This window comes from Pongo abelii, chromosome 4 (assembly GCF_028885655.2).
Source record: "Pongo abelii isolate AG06213 chromosome 4, NHGRI_mPonAbe1-v2.0_pri, whole genome shotgun sequence".
Classification (NCBI taxonomy): domain Eukaryota; kingdom Metazoa; phylum Chordata; class Mammalia; order Primates; family Hominidae; genus Pongo; species Pongo abelii.
The window spans coordinates 184,607,586-184,625,225 of NC_071989.2; the positions used below are offsets into that span (position 1 = coordinate 184,607,586).

Below are 17,640 nucleotides of genomic sequence, written 5' to 3' on the forward strand. Positions count from 1 at the left end.
TTTCCAGACTTTGCCAACACAAGCAGGGCTTTGGGGAATCACAGGACAGACTCCTAGAAGTGCAACTGCTGGGTCAGTAGTCTGAGTGACTTTAACATTATTGGGGTTTTCCAGACCCAAGAAAATGCTTCTTCCACAAATACATATGTGTGTGTGCCAGAGTATACATTCTGGCATGCGCACATCCGCGCCCGCACGTGCGCACACGCGGAGCTATTGCCTGTTACTGCCCTCAGAGCCAAAGCTCCAGTGTCCCAGTTCCCACACCTGTGTGGCCTCCACCCACAGCTCTCATTAGCCATCTCTTGCTGTGTCTAAACTTCTAGAGGATTGGGACCACCACACCCTGTTCCTATGTATCCCCAGCCCCTGCCCCAGGGCTCGCCTCGGGCTCCTGGGCAAAGGCAAGAAGGAGCCCAAACTCCTAGCACATAATGGGCCATCAACATTTTTTTCCAGGTTTTTTAAAATTTGTATAAATTTATGGAGTACAAGTACAATTATGTAACGTACATAGATTGCATAGTGGTCAAGTCAAGGCTCATCATATCCATCACCCAAATAATGTATATCATACTTATTAAGTAATTTCTTATCACCCACCTCCTCACCCTTCAGAGTCTCCATTGCCTAGCATTCTGTGTGCTAAGTCCATGTGTACACATTTTTTACCAGCCACTTCTGAGTGAGAACATGCGATATTTGACTCCAGTTGCACTGGAGGATATTATTTTAACTAAAACAAGGCAGACACAGAAAGTCAAATATTGCAAAAGACAAGATTTCATTCTTTTTTATCGCTGTATGGTATTCCATTTTGTGTGTGTGTATGTCTGTATACCACTGTTTCTGTTTCTTTTTTCCTTCTTTTCTTTTCTTTCTCTCTTTTTTGAGGCAGGTTCTCACTCAGTTGTCCAGGCTGGAGTGCAGTGGCATGATCTCAGTTCACTGCAGCCTTGAACCCCTGGGCTCAAGTGATCTTCCCACCTCGGCCTCCCGAGTAGCCTGCACTGCAGGCGTGCACAACTATGCCCAGCTAATTGTTAAACTTTTTGTAGATATAGGTTCTCACTACGTTGCCCAGGCTGGTCTCAAATTCCTGGCCAATCCTGCCACCTCAGCCTCCCAAAATGCTGGGACTACAAGTGTGAATCACTGCGCCCTGTTACTTTTTCTTTATGCAGTCATTCACTGATGGACATGTAGGCTGTTTCCATATCTTAGCTACTGTGAATAGTGCTGCGAAAAACATGAGCTCAGGTATCTTTTCGATGTATTGGTCAGCATTTCTTAAATGAAGCTGTCCTGCCATGTTAAGTGGGAAGAAAGGGCTCCCTGGGAAGGTCAGGGATCATTTCAGCTCTGACCATCTGGGCTGAAGCCACATTGGTCCGCAGCTCGTATGGGGGCAGCCACTCTGGGCTTGGAGAGGCTTGTCTTCCTTGCAACACTAAATAACTCCCTGCTTCCTTGCAACCCCAAAATAACCCCTCCCAGCCTATTTTGGGCTGCTCCTTGGGGGCTGATGCTGGGGCCACTTTCTGATACCCTCAGTAGGCACCTGGAACATTTGAAGTGGTCGATTACAGGGGAAAAGTTCTGAGAACGAATAGCTCATGAGAATGAAGAACTAGGCGGTGCCGGGCAGCCACCTGCTACAGCCCACCCCCACCTGCCACACCCCCAAATCCTGATATACAGCAGGAGGTCAGGGACCCTGCACTGCTTTTCCCGCCTTCCAATCATATCACCCTCTGCTCGAACTTCCCCTCCACCTGCCGGAGGCGTCTCAGGGTTCTTAGGCTACGACCCACCATCTTTCTTCTCCAAACGTTCACAGTGGCTGTTCTCTCTGGAATCAGCTTGTCCCATGTTCACTCAGTTACTGTGTTCCCATCTGTACCGATCTCAACTCAAATATCGCTTCCTTGGGGGAGCCTTCCGTAGCTACACCGTGATACATTCTGGCCGTGCTATTTCCCTTTATATAACTCTTAGCACGGCTGCCACAAATAAGCAGCTCCACAGTAGGTCCCGGATGTTGTCTCCTCCCATCCCTGGGATGGGCGCTCCAGATGTGTCTGCTGTGCTCACTGCTGTAGCCCAGTCCCCAGCACAGTGTCTTCACCTGGAAGCTGCTCGGTATGTGTCATGCACATGAATGCTATTTGCTGGCCATGCAGCTTTAGCCAATGACAAAAGTGTTATTGGTAAGAACCTACCACGTGCCAGGCACTAAGGGTTTTCCGTCACTTTACTCTCTTCATTTCACAGCTGCCGAGTGAAAGAGAAGGTAGTAGCATCACCATTTTACAAATGAGAAAACTGAGGCTCAGACAGTTGGAAGTCACATGCCCAAGGTCACAAAGCTATTTCAGCCACAGCACTGGAATTAGAACCCAGATCTGTCCAATGTCCAAGTCCTTGCTTTCAGCCCGGCGGCTCCCCTTCACTCCTCACGGTGTCCGTTCTGTAGAGTAAGGATCAAACCACCTACTTCACAGGGTTGCCGTGACGCTCGCCCAGAAGGGGCGTCGGGCACAGCGGTCGCTGCGTGGATGCAGGATTTTCTTTTCCTGTTGTACATTATTACCTGGAAAATCAGATTTATCTTTCAGGCCGAGTGAGAAGCCCAATCAAGCCTTAACTGATTCCCCCAAATTGCTGGCCGCTTGTGTGCAATTGCCAGGCTCCCACAGGGCTGTGTCTGGGGTTTAAGTACTTAAACAGCAAAAGGTGTTTCACTTCCCGCTGAAAAGGGAAAAGGAAGTATTGGACTTGATTTCATAAATTTGGAGGGGGAGCACATCCCAGTCACCAGCTTGGTTGCTTTTCTAGATGGCCTCTCCCCTCTGGTTTTCTAACTGCATGAATACCAGTGGCATTTCTTCTGGGGTTTCATGAGTCGGGGGCAGTGAGAGGGAGGCTGTGGCATCAGGCAGACCTGGGGCTGTCTGCCAAGTTCTACCTCTTTCTGTGGAAATCTTCACCCTCCAAGCCCTCATCTTCTTCACCACCAGGTGGAAGGATAGAAGAGAAAAGTGGTATTTTGTGTCTCACCACAACTCAATTCCTGGGGAGACACATTCTTATGGTGAATCACCAAGGACTCCACTAAGAAGAGAGTGCTCCCAGGGCCTTGAAAACTCAAAACTCTGCCCAATGGGATTAAAAAACACCCCCTTTCTGTCCACCTCAGACAGCACAAGCCTCTGCCTGAGGTGAGTACAAGGGAGGTAAAAGTGAGAGAGGATGGAGAACCTACCTCTGGAAGACTTCCTGGAGGAGGTGACAGAGGAGGTCAGGGCTTGAAAAAAGAGTAAGAGCTCTCTAGGTAAGGAAAGACCTTCCAAGCAGTGAAAACAGCATGTGCAAAGGCACAGAATCAGAATGGGCCCGGCACTTTTCAGAATTAAATGCCACAGAGCCAGATCAATGCTCCAAGGCAGCAGGTGCTGTACAATCTAACTCAGTACAAAGTGCAGAGAGATTACTCCTGCTTTTAGGCATCTAGGAGGACTCAAGGAGACAGGTACCTGAGCTGGGCCTTGAAAGGAGAGTGGTTGAAGTGAATACAAGAGAGAGTGACACACCAGGCATAGGGGAGGCAAAGGCAGAGGAAGGAGGGAGAAGGCATGCTGCATCTGGGGACATGCTCGGTTGCCTAAGTGTCTGTGAAATTAACAGGCAGATGCTGGAGTGCTGGATGAGACCCTGTTGGAAAGACAGGTTGAAATCTGATCAAAGAATGGGCATTAAGTACAGGCCAAAGGAGTTTGAGCTGAATTTGAATCCAGGTTCTGCCACTTGCTAGGGGTGTGACATCACCTGGCCTCTTTGAGCCTCAGTCTCCTCAACCATTAAATGGAGACAATGATTTTCCTCACTCGTGGGGTTGTGAGGATTCAGTGATATTTTATTTACTATGCGTGGTATCGCTTTGCCCAGGACGATCCTGCAGGACAGTTGTGCCGTGGTTCATTGAACCTTCTTCCCCCTGCAGATGGCAGCTCAGGTTGTTTTCCATTCTTGCCATTGCACATCTGCCAACGGACATCCTTGTGCACATATCCTCTTGAGAGCATTTGCATTGCCACGGGCTGGGCTCCCTAAAGAATGGCTTAGATCTAAATGACCTAGAGGGCCATCCATTATATATTGGGAATTTTAAAAGAAGTGAAGGAGAGGCAGTTGCTGAGTAGCATGTATGCTGTGTGCGGACAGTGCCCGGTGTGTGCCCATGTGCATGCAGAGGCATGAGAAACCCAGGAGGCCCCCACATACCAAACGGTCAGCAGCAGTCACTTCCTGGTGCAGGGGCTCAGGTGCGTGGTGGCCCTGATTTTTGGCCCTTTCTGTACACCTCAGGGATACTTGGCTTACTGGAATGAGCCTGTCATCACTTTGGAAGTTTGAAAGGACAGTTTGAGAGACTATTTTTTGTTAGCTATGATGGTGACAATGATGGTGACAAGGATGACATGATTCTTCCTCACAGGCAAAGAGAAGCCATTGAAGGTTGCTCCATAAGGGGATGACGTGTCCCTCTAGGGCAATCCTTCTGCCCACACGGGACAGGAGAGGATGGGAGGGAGACAGAGCGCCGTACAAAATCCCCTGCCCTCGAAAAAGGTGACCAGAACTCACGGGAGCTGGGCTTTAAATAGGAATACAGCAGAAGTGGTTCTTCTTTGAAAACTCTGTGAAGAAAGGACTCACAGCTGTTTTGGTCATCATTGTCCTCCCAGCACCTGGAGTAGCATCTGACACATTGTGGGTTTTCAAAGAAATATGTGTTGAAAAGGACTGAGGAAGGGATGGAGGGGCAGTAGAGGAGAGAAGGAAAGGATTTTCTAATTATAAGAGAGGCTGGTTCACTCAGATTTGAAGACCCCTCATCCAAACATTAACTCAAATGTCAGCCTAATGCCAAAATACCTATAACCGGCTGTTGTGGTAACTCAGAAAAATTTTGATGAGAAATAGGAATTCTCCAAAAAAATACCCTTATTGCTACCCCCTCCAAAGTTAATTAAGTGTGGCGGTGAGACCCATGCTGTTTGGGCTATTTATGTAATGAAAAGATCTGCTAAAAATAGTACCCGGAGGTTCAGCTGCCAGGACTGGTGGTTGAGCCAGGGAGCGTGGCAGAAGGTGATCGGGAACCCTGATCCCTGCACGAACACACTGGTTATGATTAAATGATGCTTCTCATATTCAGGTTGCAAACTGCTCCAGGCAAGAGCCTGGGAGAGGCTTAATTTATGTTTTATGGAGATTAGCTTGCTTCTGAGAGGGGGTTCCGCCATCAACTCGATTTCTGCACACTCTCAGAGCTCAGGAGATTGCCTGCTCTCTGAAAAACCAGGAGGAGCTGGTAGGGAAGGACCAGGGCGTAGAACAGGGCCTCAGCTTGTTTCTCGCCAGTTGGAATCATATACAGCCACCACTGGGAGGGAGCCTTAGAGATTATCTGGTGACCAGGGGCTCTTATTTAACAAAGAGGCATTGCACATGCAGTTACGTTATTGAAATAGTGTTTGCACTACTTCAATAGTGCAAAGGGAGGAAGGGACGAAGGAGAAACCACCCTAATGCCCGTGAGAGGGTGATATGGGGATGATAGGATAAACCTATTCATGGTGAGCCTCCCCACAGACTGTTATGCAACCATTAGAAGGATTGAGTGAGTTCTGTCCCTGCTGACCTGGATGTGGGATCACGTGTTCTGCCAAGTAAGACCAGTAAGATTTAGAGATGTGTTCGGAGCAGGGGTGGCGTGGATGACAGGTGACGAACTGCCGACTAAATCTGGCCCTCTGCCTGGCTTTGTACAGCCCGTGGCTAAGAATGGTTTTTACATTTTTAAATTTTGGAAAAAAATCAAAAAAAGGAGATTTTTGTGACACGTGAAAATGATATGAAATTTAAATTTCAGTGTTCATTACTGAAGTTTTGTTGGAGTGCAGCCACGCTCTTCTGTCTGCACGTCATCTGCATAGCTGCATTTGCACTGCAAAGGCAGAGACGAGCCGTCACAGGCTGCAAGGCAGAACATGTTTATTACCTGACCCTTTTCTGAAAAAGTTTGTCGGCCACCGCCTTACAGTATGATGACATTTTGCCAAACAGCAGCACCAGATACTGTTCTCAGCACTTCAGAGGAGTAGATTCATTACATTTGTTTATTCGTTCATTCATTTTATCTTTTATTCGTCAGATGCTTAAGGTCTATCTGTGGGGCCAGGCACCAGGAACCAGCAGTGAACAAACAGATGCAGGCCTTCTTCTTGTGGAGCTGAAAGTCTGTGTCTAGATCCTTCTTTTCTCAGTACAAGCACTTCCAGCCTTTCCAACTCTTTCTCACGAGTCTCAGTGTCCAGCCCCTTGCATCCTACCTCCCTTCTGCCTCCCCAGTATGTATCCTGATTGCCCAAGTCCCTCCCAAAGAGAGGTATCCAAACTGGCCCCATACTTCCTGGGGTCTTGCCAAGAGGTTGAGATCTAGTAGAAGGACACATCTTGAATTGGGTCATGCTTTCTATCTGGTTTCAAGGTGCTTAACATCCAACCTTTGCCTTTTCAGCTCCTGCCCTCCACTGACTCCAGAGAGGGAGATCCCCAGTACTTGACTCCATCACGCAGATGGGAGCAGGCACCAGCTATGGAGAGGGATACAGCTGCGTCTCCACATGACCCATCCTGCATGACACCAAAGCCACCGCCACACAGTGCCTCAGATTCTATGCAAAACCTGGGGAGCGGAGACCTACCCCAGCCCCAGGAGGAAGCTAGCTCTTCAGGGGACCATCTGAGGACTGGGGTTTGATCCATGAACCTGGCTTCAAGACCTTGCTTTTCTCTCTTCTTCATTCATATTCATTCCCAACACCTTAGAAGGTGTTGCTTAATTTATTTCTAGAAAAGCAGCCCAGAGTCAGTCATTGAAGCCTTCCCCACCCCCTGGCCAAAAAAAAAAACAAAAAAAAACTGGACATATTTTGGCTCTGTTGGGAGCTTGGAGTCCAGTGGTTGGCATAATTGTCACATTGGGAGCAGAGAAGAAGCAACCAGGGGCCCTGATCAGGGGACTGAGCCGTAGAGTCCCAGGATGGCACCCAATGGCACAGCCTCTTCCTTTTGTCTGGACTCTACTGCATGCAAGATCACCATCACTGTGGTCCTTGCAGTCCTCATCCTCATCACCGTTGCTGGCAATGTGGTCGTCTGTCTGGCCGTGGGCTTGAACCGCCGGCTCCGCAACCTGACCAATTGTTTCATCGTGTCCTTGGCTATCACTGACCTGCTCCTTGGCCTCCTGGTGCTGCCCTTCTCTGCCATCTACCAGCTGTCCTGCAAGTGGAGCTTTGGCAAGGTCTTCTGCAATATCTACACCAGCCTGGATGTGATGCTCTGCACAGCTTCCATTCTTAACCTTTTTATGATCAGCCTCGACCGGTACTGCGCTGTCATGGACCCACTACGGTACCCTGTGCTGGTCACCCCGGTTCGGGTCGCCATCTCTCTGGTCTTAATTTGGGTTATCTCCATTACCCTGTCCTTTCTGTCTATCCACCTGGGGTGGAACAGCAGGAACGAGACCAGCAAGGGCAATCATACCACCTCTAAGTGCAAAGTCCAGGTCAATGAAGTGTACGGGCTGGTGGATGGGCTGGTCACCTTCTACCTACCGCTACTGATCATGTGCATCACCTACTACCGCATCTTCAAGGTCGCCCGGGATCAGGCCAAGAGGATCAATCACATTAGCTCCTGGAAGGCAGCCACCATCAGGGAGCACAAAGCCACAGTGACACTGGCCGCCGTCATGGGGGCCTTCATCATCTGCTGGTTTCCCTACTTCACCGCGTTTGTGTACCGTGGGCTGAGAGGGGATGATGCCATCAATGAGGTGTTAGAAGCCATCGTTCTGTGGCTGGGCTATGCCAACTCAGCCCTGAACCCCATCCTGTATGCTGCGCTGAACAGAGACTTCCGCACCGGGTACCAACAGCTCTTCTGCTGCAGGCTCGCCAACCGCAACTCCCACAAAACTTCTCTGAGGTCCAACGCCTCTCAGCTGTCCAGGACCCAAAGCCGAGAACCCAGGCAACAGGAAGAGAAACCCCTGAAGCTCCAGGTGTGGAGTGGGACAGAAGTCACGGCCCCCCAGGGAGCTACAGACAGGTAATAGCCCTAGCCATTGGTGCACAGGATGGGGGCACTGGGAGGGGATGCTACTGATGGGAATGATTAAGGGAGCTGCTGTTTAGGTGGTGCTGGTTTATGTTCTAGGAACTCTTCATGAGCACTTTGTAAACACCCTCTTGCTTAATCCTCCCAACGGCCCCCAAAGGTAGAACTTAGCTCCATTTTAAAAGGAGCACATTAAAATTCTCAGAGGACTTGGCAAGGGCCGCACAGCTGGGGCTGGAAGAGTGGTCACCTGACTTCGGAACTCGCAAGCCCTTTTTCCCAGCTACATTGTCCTTACAATTAGAAGTCTTATGTTTGAAGCCTGACTGCCACTGAGGAGTTGTAAGTGTTCAACCAACCCCTCCAGGATAGCACTCTAGTAACCATGTCACCAATGCTGCCACTTGACGGGCCTGTTGTGGGGTTAAATGAGAAACTCAGCTCAGTTCAGCATTTATTGAGCACCTACTATGCATCAGCTCTTACCGTGGGGGTGTGTAAGTTGGTGGGGAAAGAGGCCAGTGGAGTCAGAAAGGTGGGGCCTTGAAGGAGGCTGAGTTTGGGCATGATACTGTAGATTTTAGGAAAGGTGAAAGAGTTAGAAGCAAGGGAAAGGGTAAGCAGATCTATGCTTTGGAAAGAGGGCTCTGGGTACCCCTAAGATGTGGACCAGAGGATGAGACTGTAGACGAGGGGGTTGTGGCACTGACTCATGAGAGAGGAAAGAGAGGAAAGCAAAATCAAGGAGGCCATAGATCTTAAAAGCTTGAAGACTCTGGGATGTTCAGAGTGCGGGAGATGCAAAAGAGGACAACAGGATTTCCCCTCCCAGAGGGCACCAGGCGGAAAAGATGTACAGAATCAGAATGAGATTTGGATATTCACTGGTGACAAAGCCAATGCAGGATCTTAAGGGAAACCACACCAAAGACCTGAGTGGCACCGAGGAAGCTTGCTGTGAGGAGAGACAGCTTACTGGTCTGGGCTTTAGCTGCTGAGAGGAGCAAATGAAAGAATGCTCAGAGGATACCTGGCACATAGAAGTTGCTCAATAAATGTTGCTTTCCTTTCTCTCCCCACAGACCATTGCTTTGCCTTCCAGAATGCTGGTCTGTGGAACTGACCCATTCGTTCATTCGTTTGTTCATTTGTTCATTCATTCATTTGCAAACATTCATCCAATTCCCACCACATGCCAGGAATTATGATGAATACTGGGGATGTAGAAATGAGATTTTCTGGGTTTATGGTGATGAAGTTACAGAAAATCAATGGCACAGCCCTGGTCTCAGCTCTGCCATCACTCACCTTGTATCTTGAGCAAGTTCCTCCCCATCTCAGGCCTCAGTTTCTTCATCTCACAGAGAGTTGGTCTACCCTCACCGGGCTTCCTACTTGCCCTCCAGAGTTGCCTGAAGCTCACATGAGCGAAGGGACATGAACGTGCTCTGCCATCTCCCAACAGGACATAAGTCCATGCTGGAGCACTGAGCATCAGACTCAAGGAAAGCTTTGTGGATATTGCAGACCCACCAACAAGGGCTCCAGGTTCTGGAGTTGTGGAGGCAAAACTGCCTAGTGAGAACCCTACGTATTCCCTCTGGTCCTTGCAGCTGCCACCACCATTCCCAGGGGTGGAGTGTCCCTCCATAGACTTGGGTCCTGGGCCCTCTGCTCCTTCACCACTGTCCATCTGAAGCAAGCCTGGCTGCTCCTGCACTGAACTGTGGCCTCGGGCCCTGGACCCTGCCCCTCAAATCCACCCTCCAAGTGCACACCTGGAAACTTCCGCTTCCAGTCCTGATGGGCAAAACGCCCACCTACCACATCCTTGCGCAGTCTCTTATTCAGGAGGCAACTGGAGTGCAAAGCTGACTTAGTTCACAAAGCATAAAAAAATACAGGGATGTGGTTCAGCTAGAAGGTGGTTGCCACTCTTGGGTTTAGTCTTGTATATCACTTTGTGCTGCCGTTACCTGTTTGAGCCCTGGGTTAATAAGCCGCCTTTTCAGCTGAGTCCTTAAGGGAACTTATTCATTCAATAAGCACTTAACAACAATAGCTAACATTCATTGAGCATCCACTACTGGCCCTTTTCAGATGTCTGACATTGTTTCTAGGCATTAACTGTTCTTCGGGGGCAACCTACTCCCACCTCTGCACCAAGTGCTAAGGGCACAAAGTGAGATAGAGCATCTCCCACCCCGTGCCACCCTCGGCCACCTGCAATTGCTCATGATCTAGTTAAGAAGCTGACTGGTCAGATTCAGAGCCACGCATGCCAAGGATTGAAGCCCAGATGGGGCTGGCGCGTGGGCCTGGGAGCCCATCCCGGAGAGGAGACCTCTGAGCTTTCAAATGCAAACGAGAAAGACCCTTTCATTCCAAGGAAGGGCTGGACCCTTGAGACTCAGGGCCTCACTTCATCCTCCACACAGCCCTGTGAAGCAGGGACTTGCTTAATCTCCACTTTATAGGTGGGAAAACTGAGGCTCACAGAAGTCAAGTAAACTGCCCCAAGGGATACAACCCAAAGTTGCGATCTGAGCAACAACAGAAATAGCAGCGCCTGCCGAAGACTGTCCTCCGGGCTCCCGGCATGCTGCAGGGTATGAGTGTCCATCTCCTGCTCTGATCCTCGCGGGCACCCTGGGTGGGGGACTGTGAAGAAACCAAGGCCAGCAGAGAGGTGGTGCCTGCCAGGGTCATGCATGCAGCCGTGGAGGCAGGGCCAGAGCCGAGTCCAGAGCCCATGCTCCTGGAGATCACGGCTGTGGTCTGTCCTCCAGCCCCCAGGAGCAGGGGCAGAAGGCTTCGGCAGAGAAGGGTGGGTGAGCCAGTCAGAGGGCTCCACACTGTGGTTGAGGGCATGGAGCGTGGAGGTAGCCAAGAACAGCCAGAGGTTGATATTCCCACCAAGACTGCCAGGGCGATCAGGGCCTCGTGTGTCCCTCGATAAGCTCGGCTGACAGTTTCCCTGCTGGCTGATAGCATGTCCTCCAGCTCTCCGTCTGGGGACAAACCCGCACTGACCCAGAGCCGTTATCACTGCCAAGATTGGGCTGTCTGCCTGAGCCAAGAATTCCGAAGGGAACTGAGCCAGCCTGCCCTGGGTGGGGTGGGGTCACCATCGGCCAAGGGGTGACTCCAGAAGATAGAGTGGCCAAGCTGGCTGGTCCTCCCTTCCCTGTGGCCAACCAGCAGCCACCCCACAATGTTCCTGCCCGGCTTGTACGAGTGCTCTTTGCAGCACACTCAGGGCAGCTCACCCCACAGTCAGGGGCCCCGGCTGGTCCCACCATTCGAGAACCTGCTGGCTGCCTTGTGGGCAGACACCATCTGCCCCTCCCTGACCCCTACTGTCCACCCCTCATCACCCCTCATCACCTCTCCCCTGCCTCCTCTCAGATACCCCTGCTTCCAGCCTCTCCCTGTCTGCTCCATCACTCACAGTGAGCTCCCTAAATTATGAATCTCAGTGCAGTGCCCCTGCTCAGGACCCTCCTCTGCCTCCCACGGCCACCTGCACATAGGTAGCCCTGTGTCCATTTCCTGCCATAACACATCCCCACCAGCCTAGTGGCCAAACACAACACACGTTATTCTGTTGCAGTTCAGGAGGCCAGATGTCTGAGATCAAGGTGTTAGCAGGGCTGGTTCCTTCTGAAGGCTTCCAGAGAGCCTCCTTTTCCTTACCTTTCCCCACTTGTAGGCAGCCTGCGTGCCTCGGCTCGGGGCCCCTCTCACATCACTCCAGCCTTTTGCTTCCAAGGTCACGTCACCTTCTGCTCCGCTGTAGTCAGCTCTCTCCCTCTACCTCCTTGTTAGAAAGACACTCGCAATTGCACGGAGGCCCGCCTGGGTAACCCATGCTACTCTAGAGCCTCAGCTCAAATTCCATAACGTCATCGAATCTGCAAAGTCCCTTTTGCCGTGTAAGGTAACGTTCTCAAGGGATTAGGATGTGGACACATTTGGGGGCCATTATTCAGCCTCCCACAAGTCCCAACCCTCTGGCCCGTCATGATTTGGTCCCTGCCCACTGTCCTGCTGCCTTTCCTGCCACCTCCCCAGGCCCAGCCACCACCGTCTGCCCCAGCCAGAATAAACCACCCAGAGCTCAGTGAGAAGCATTTACCAAGGACTTGCCACCTGCCAGCACTGTTTGCAGTAGAGCAGTGACAAAGGTTGAGGCCCTCTTCTCACAGGAATGTTACTCTACAGCAGGCATTGTCACAGCGTGGCCCCCACCAGCAGGGGACTCCCAGAAACAGAGGAGCTGGCCTGGGCTGCCAGCCTTAATTAGTGGCAGAGCTAGGATTTGAGCCCGAGTCTCTCTGATCCCAAAGCCTAGTCTCTAGGATGAAATGCTGTCTGGATTTGAACTTGGCCCTGTTTTTGACTATCGCCCCCGTGCTAGCCCTACGGATACCAGATGGGGAAAATGAGGCACAGGGAGGCAAGTGACCTGTCTGAGGTGTGAAGCAAGCTCAGGAGAGGCTGGGAGGAGAACTCTGTGTTTCTGGACCCCTGCCGAGGTCTCTTTGAGCCCTTTCCCCACCCATTCACTTGTTCATGGTAATCTCCCAAGGCAGGAGATAATATTCATTAGCACCTGGGCTATCACAGCCTCCGGGCGTGGCCCTTCCTCATGCCTGCACAGTCCCTGGTCCTGTGCCTGTGGCTTCAATACTCCTGATGCCTGGAGGGCTGCAGTCACAGCTGGTGCCTCCCCACTCCTTCCAGCTCTTCTTCTGTCCCCCGATCAGTCCAGCATCCCAACTGGCCCTTGACTGGCTCTCTGAATTTGCTCTGCTTCCCTCTGAGAGGTTTTCAGGCATAAATTGGTTTATACTCCACTTCTCCTATTGCTTAGAGTAAAACACCAAATTCTTATCCCTGTCTCCAAGGCCCTGCCCTGCCACGACCTCGTCTCCCGCCCGTCTGGCCCCCCTCAGCCCACATGGTGTCTAACCCCATGCAGGCTCCCCTCAGCCCAGGCCCTCTTCTTCCCCCTCTTGACTTATCCTATTGGTTTAACGTCTGCTCCCCCTAGACCATAAGCTCCATAGGACAGGTTCCTGTCTGTGTTGTTCGCTACTGGACCCTAACACGTGGCACTGTGCCTGACACAGAACAGGCCAAGGAATATTGCTGATTGAATAAATGAATGAGTGAATGTCTTGTTATAGGCCCCCAGGAACCCTGAGAAGTGAACCCACCCCTACTGTAGAGATTAGGAAACCACATCTGTAAGAGGGAAGTTCCAGAAACCTCATAAGAACTCAGAGATTCCTGGTTCCCCTTTTTAGCTTGGATGTCACAATAAGCCTCCCTCCAAATACTGGCATCAGAGGCAGGCTTCTTGGCAGAATCCAGTACCAGCTCTGAATCATAGAACCTCGGGGTGGGAACAGCCTAACCCTTCTCCAGCTCCAGCACAGATGAACCCGGGAAGGTGGTGCGACTTCTGGCCAATAGCACAGACAGAGAGCTTCTGAGTCAGGATTGGAATCCGGAGTTCCCAACAACTTGGACTGCATCCACAGCATCACCACCGCGTGTCCTGGTTTGGCCAGAAGTCAGGGGCACAGCTTGAGGAGCAAGGCTGACTTTGTCTTTTGCTCCAAATCCAATCTCAGAAGATGAGGCTGCAATGACGTGTCTGATACACACACTTCTGAAGAAGAGCTGTTGCCCAGAAGATCAGTTTCCTTAAGGGTCTGAATGTGTTCACCCCTTCAAGAGCCCCGGCTTGTTAACTTATACATCCAGCTTAGTGAAATGCTCCCTTTAGCATATGGTTTCAGCGTTCCTGCCCGGCCTCTATGAGTGCACTTTGCATTACACCCAGGGCAGCTCACCCCACAGTCAGGGGCGCCAGCTGGCCCCACCACTCAGGAACCTGCTGGCTGCCTTGTGAAGCTGCTGCCCCATCTCACAGCTGCTGGGGTTGCTCTCCTGGGGTGTTGGAGGGTGGGTCTGCCTAGTATGAGTCATGGCCCCACCATTTACAGGTTTGATAACTTCAGGCAAGTCACTCTCCAGTCTGAGCTGCAGCTTCCTTACTGTAAAATGCTGATAATCATCAGACTTCCATGGAAAATCAGAAAAGGTGTAAAGGGCGCAGACATTTAGCATCATTCCTGGCATGTGACAGGTACTTCAGCAAACGAGAATTTTCATTCTTCACCATCTATCTCGCTTTCTTGTTCCTGTCTGTCTGCCTGCCTGCCTTCCTTTTTCTTTCTTTCCATTTTATTATAACAGTTTTATCAAGCTACATTTGACATATTATAGAATTCACCTGTTTAAAGTGGACAGTTTGGTGGTTTCTAGTATATTCATAGAGTTGTGCATCTACAATCACAATCCGTTTTAGAGCATTTCATCACCCCCCAAAAGAAACCCTGCACCTGTGAGCTGATCCCCACACTCCCTGCATTCCATTCCCTGCACCTTCACACCGAGGTGGCCACGCATCTGCATTCGGCCTCTCTGGATCTGCCTGTGTGACATTTCATGGAATAGGTGCTCTTCTGTGCCTGGCTCCCCTCACTTAGCATAACACTGCCACGGTGCTATCTTTATTTTCCGCCTTTTCTTCCTTTGTCCCTTTCTTCCATCCTTTTTGCTGTGATTTTCCCTCCTGTCTGTTTCTTCTTTCCTTCCCTTTCTTCCATCCAAGGGCCCATTTTTCCTTCCCCAAGTGTTTGGGCTTTAGGGCAGCTCGTGGCCTCTGTAGGCCCTGGGTGGAGAGCTCAAGGCTGCATCGTGGGCCACCGGAGCCCATATCCCTGCCCGCCCAGCTTCTCAGGGCCTGCACTTCTGCACAGCGGCCATGCGGAGCAACAGCGCAAGCTCACAGTTAATCCTCTTCCTCTTTGTCTCTTCAGAGAGTTTGGGGAGTGAGAGCCCCTCCCACTCCTGGAGAGGAAGTCAGGGGAAGGAGAGCAGAGAGGAGGTGGGAAGCCCTTTACAGCCTCAAAAGTCAAGGAGAATAAATCGTGGCCCCCCCAGGAGTCATTGAAAGGTAGAGAACCTTCCTGCATGGGTCTGGGGATGGTGACTGGAAGCCAGCTGGAGGCTCTGGCGTCTACCTGTGAACCCCTCCTTCCCCTCCCCTGCCCTGCCCTTGCCCTGATGTACACCTCCTGGCTCCCTCTGAGCAGGTCTGAAGGCGCTGCCTTCCCAGGGGCCGTGATGGGGCGGGAAGGGGCACCATGCCTTCGGGGCCACTGCTAGTACATTTGTACCCTTAAGAAGGAGCACAGCGGCTGGGCGTGGTGGCTCATGCCTGTAATACCGGCGCTTTGGGAGGCTGAAGCAGGTGGACCACCTAAGGTCAGGAGTTTGAGACCACCCTGGCCAACACGGTGAAACCCTATCTCTACTAAAAATACAAAAATTAGCTGGGCATGGCGGTGCGTTCCTGTAATTCCAGCTGCTCGGGAGGCTGAGGCAGGAGAATCGCTTGAACCTGGGAGGCGGAGGTTGCAGTGCACTCCAGCCTGGGTGACAGAGCAAGACTCCATCTCAAAAAAAAAAAGGAGCACAGAAAGGTGAACAAATCAGGAAAAGGCCCTTCCTCCAGGGGACCCGGCCCCAGGGTGCATAGCCTGGCAAGCAGAGGGAGGGCTGATTGCAGGCCCTTGATCCCTTCACCTGATGCTTTTGTGCAGAAAACGGCCTACCCTCCGTATGGGGGCTGCATACTTTTGAGACCCTTCAAGAGACAGCCCAGCAAAAGGCAGGAGTCAGAAAGCTTTTCCTGCAAAGGGCCAGATAGTAAATATTTTAGGCTGTGCAGCCCATTCGATCCCTGTTGCAGTGCCGCAACTCTGCCCTTGGAGGGTGAAAGCAGCCACAGACCGTACATAAATGGATGGAGATGGCTGTGTTCTCATAAAACTGTATTTATGGACACAATAATTTGAGCGGCATATCATTTTCACAGGGTCACGAAATGTTATTCTATTATTTTTCAACCATTTCAACAAAAACAGATGGTGGGTTCAATTTGCCTGCGGGCTATCGTTTGCCAACCCTGGCGTGGGGGAAGAAATGTGTGCCATTTCCAGCCCCTGGCTCTGTGACCTTGGGCAGGTGGCTTGCCCTTTCTGAGCCTCAGCTTGCTCATCTGCAAAATGGGGATAAAAATGCCGCCCTGAGAGAATTAGGATAAGATTTAGCACCGATTTATGCAAAGTGCCTGGCACAGAGCAAATGCTTAGTAAGTGGCAGCCTTTATTTATTTTTTCCCCCATGGCCCATTTGCCAAGGAGCAGCTGGAAAGTTCAGGGCAGGCTCTGTGGATTTATGTCTCAGCTGTGCTACTGAATTGTTTCAGGGGGGTCCTGACCCTAAGCCTGGTGCCCCCCATCTGAAAACGGGAGACTTGGATCGGTGTCCGGGGACCATTCCAATACTAACTATATATAAATACTTAACAACGGAGAGAGCGTGCCAACCCCCCAACTGTGTTGTGTCAAGAATCTTCTGGCAAGGGTGGTGAGGAACGTGTTTTTCATACTAATGAGTCGCTCGAAGTGTGGAGGCAAATTCAGTAAAGCGTGTCCTTGTCACGACTTGAGTTGCCGGTTCGGGAGCCAGGGGCAGGTGAGGGTGCAGGCTGGGCACAGGGCGGGACTGCAGAGGGCCCCAGCCATGGGGAGAGGAGACCAGACCAGACTTTCTCATTCCCCTGCCACAGATTGGCTGTGTGAGCTTGGAGAGATCACATCCCTCTCTGAGTCCCAATTTCCCCATCTGTAAAAGAGAGCTAAGAATTCTGGCAGCTGTCCCTGTCCCTGAAGCAGCAGTGGTGAGTCACAGGGCTCCCTGTTTTGGGGGGTTCATTACGTTCGCAGTGGCTGTTTGTGGCAGAGCTTTCAGAGGGTGGAAGGGGGTGTGCCTGCATTGCAGGGTGTGCACAGCCCTTGAGGCTCTCCTGGGGCATGAGGACCATTCCCTCCCCGCCCTGCCCGGAGATAGGAAATCGAGGTGGTCCTGACTGCCAAAAACTGGCAGGTGGTGCTGGACAACCATCAGTGTGCCTGCTTCTCCTGTCTCTGATCCATGCAGAAATTTGCAGAAGGTAGCGAGGGCCTCATAGACGGGACGTCGCAGGTCCATGGAGGACACTCAGTCACTCCTCATGTGAGGACTGACCACATCCCTTTGTCACCCAGGGTGGGTGGCAGGGCTGTCCCCAGTGCCCAGAGGATTCAAGGAACTTCTCCTTCTCATGCTGAGTCTGGAGACACAGAGTTTTAAAACTTACTGTGAAAATGGAAGATAAAATGGAAAGTCATAGAGAACCCCATGTCTGTTGCCATCCTTCCTAGTCCCTGAAGTCACAGCTCTGTGCCCCCTTCCCATCTTGTTCCGGGTGCAGACACGGCCTTAATATCATGCTGGTAAGAGGATGCACATGCTCTTGTT

At 51.3% G+C, this 17,640-nt stretch overlaps 1 protein-coding gene across 2 annotated transcripts in view; it reads left to right on the forward strand.

The window, feature by feature from the left end:
• The window catches only part of HRH2 (histamine receptor H2), a 50,273-nt gene that overhangs the window by 18,373 nt on the left and 14,260 nt on the right, over positions 1 to 17,640 (forward strand). Inside the window, exons 2-3 of one of the 2 annotated variants that reach the window (XR_010140080.1) lie at positions 6,587 to 14,356; positions 15,093 to 15,229. Coding sequence is in view for 1 of the 2 variants with exons in the window: in XM_054556262.2 (XP_054412237.1) it covers positions 7,112 to 8,187 (1,076 nt within the window). In the remaining variant the exon portion in view is untranslated. The remainder of the gene's footprint in view (positions 1 to 6,586; positions 14,357 to 15,092; positions 15,230 to 17,640) is intronic. The other variant, XM_054556262.2, reaches the window with a different exon arrangement.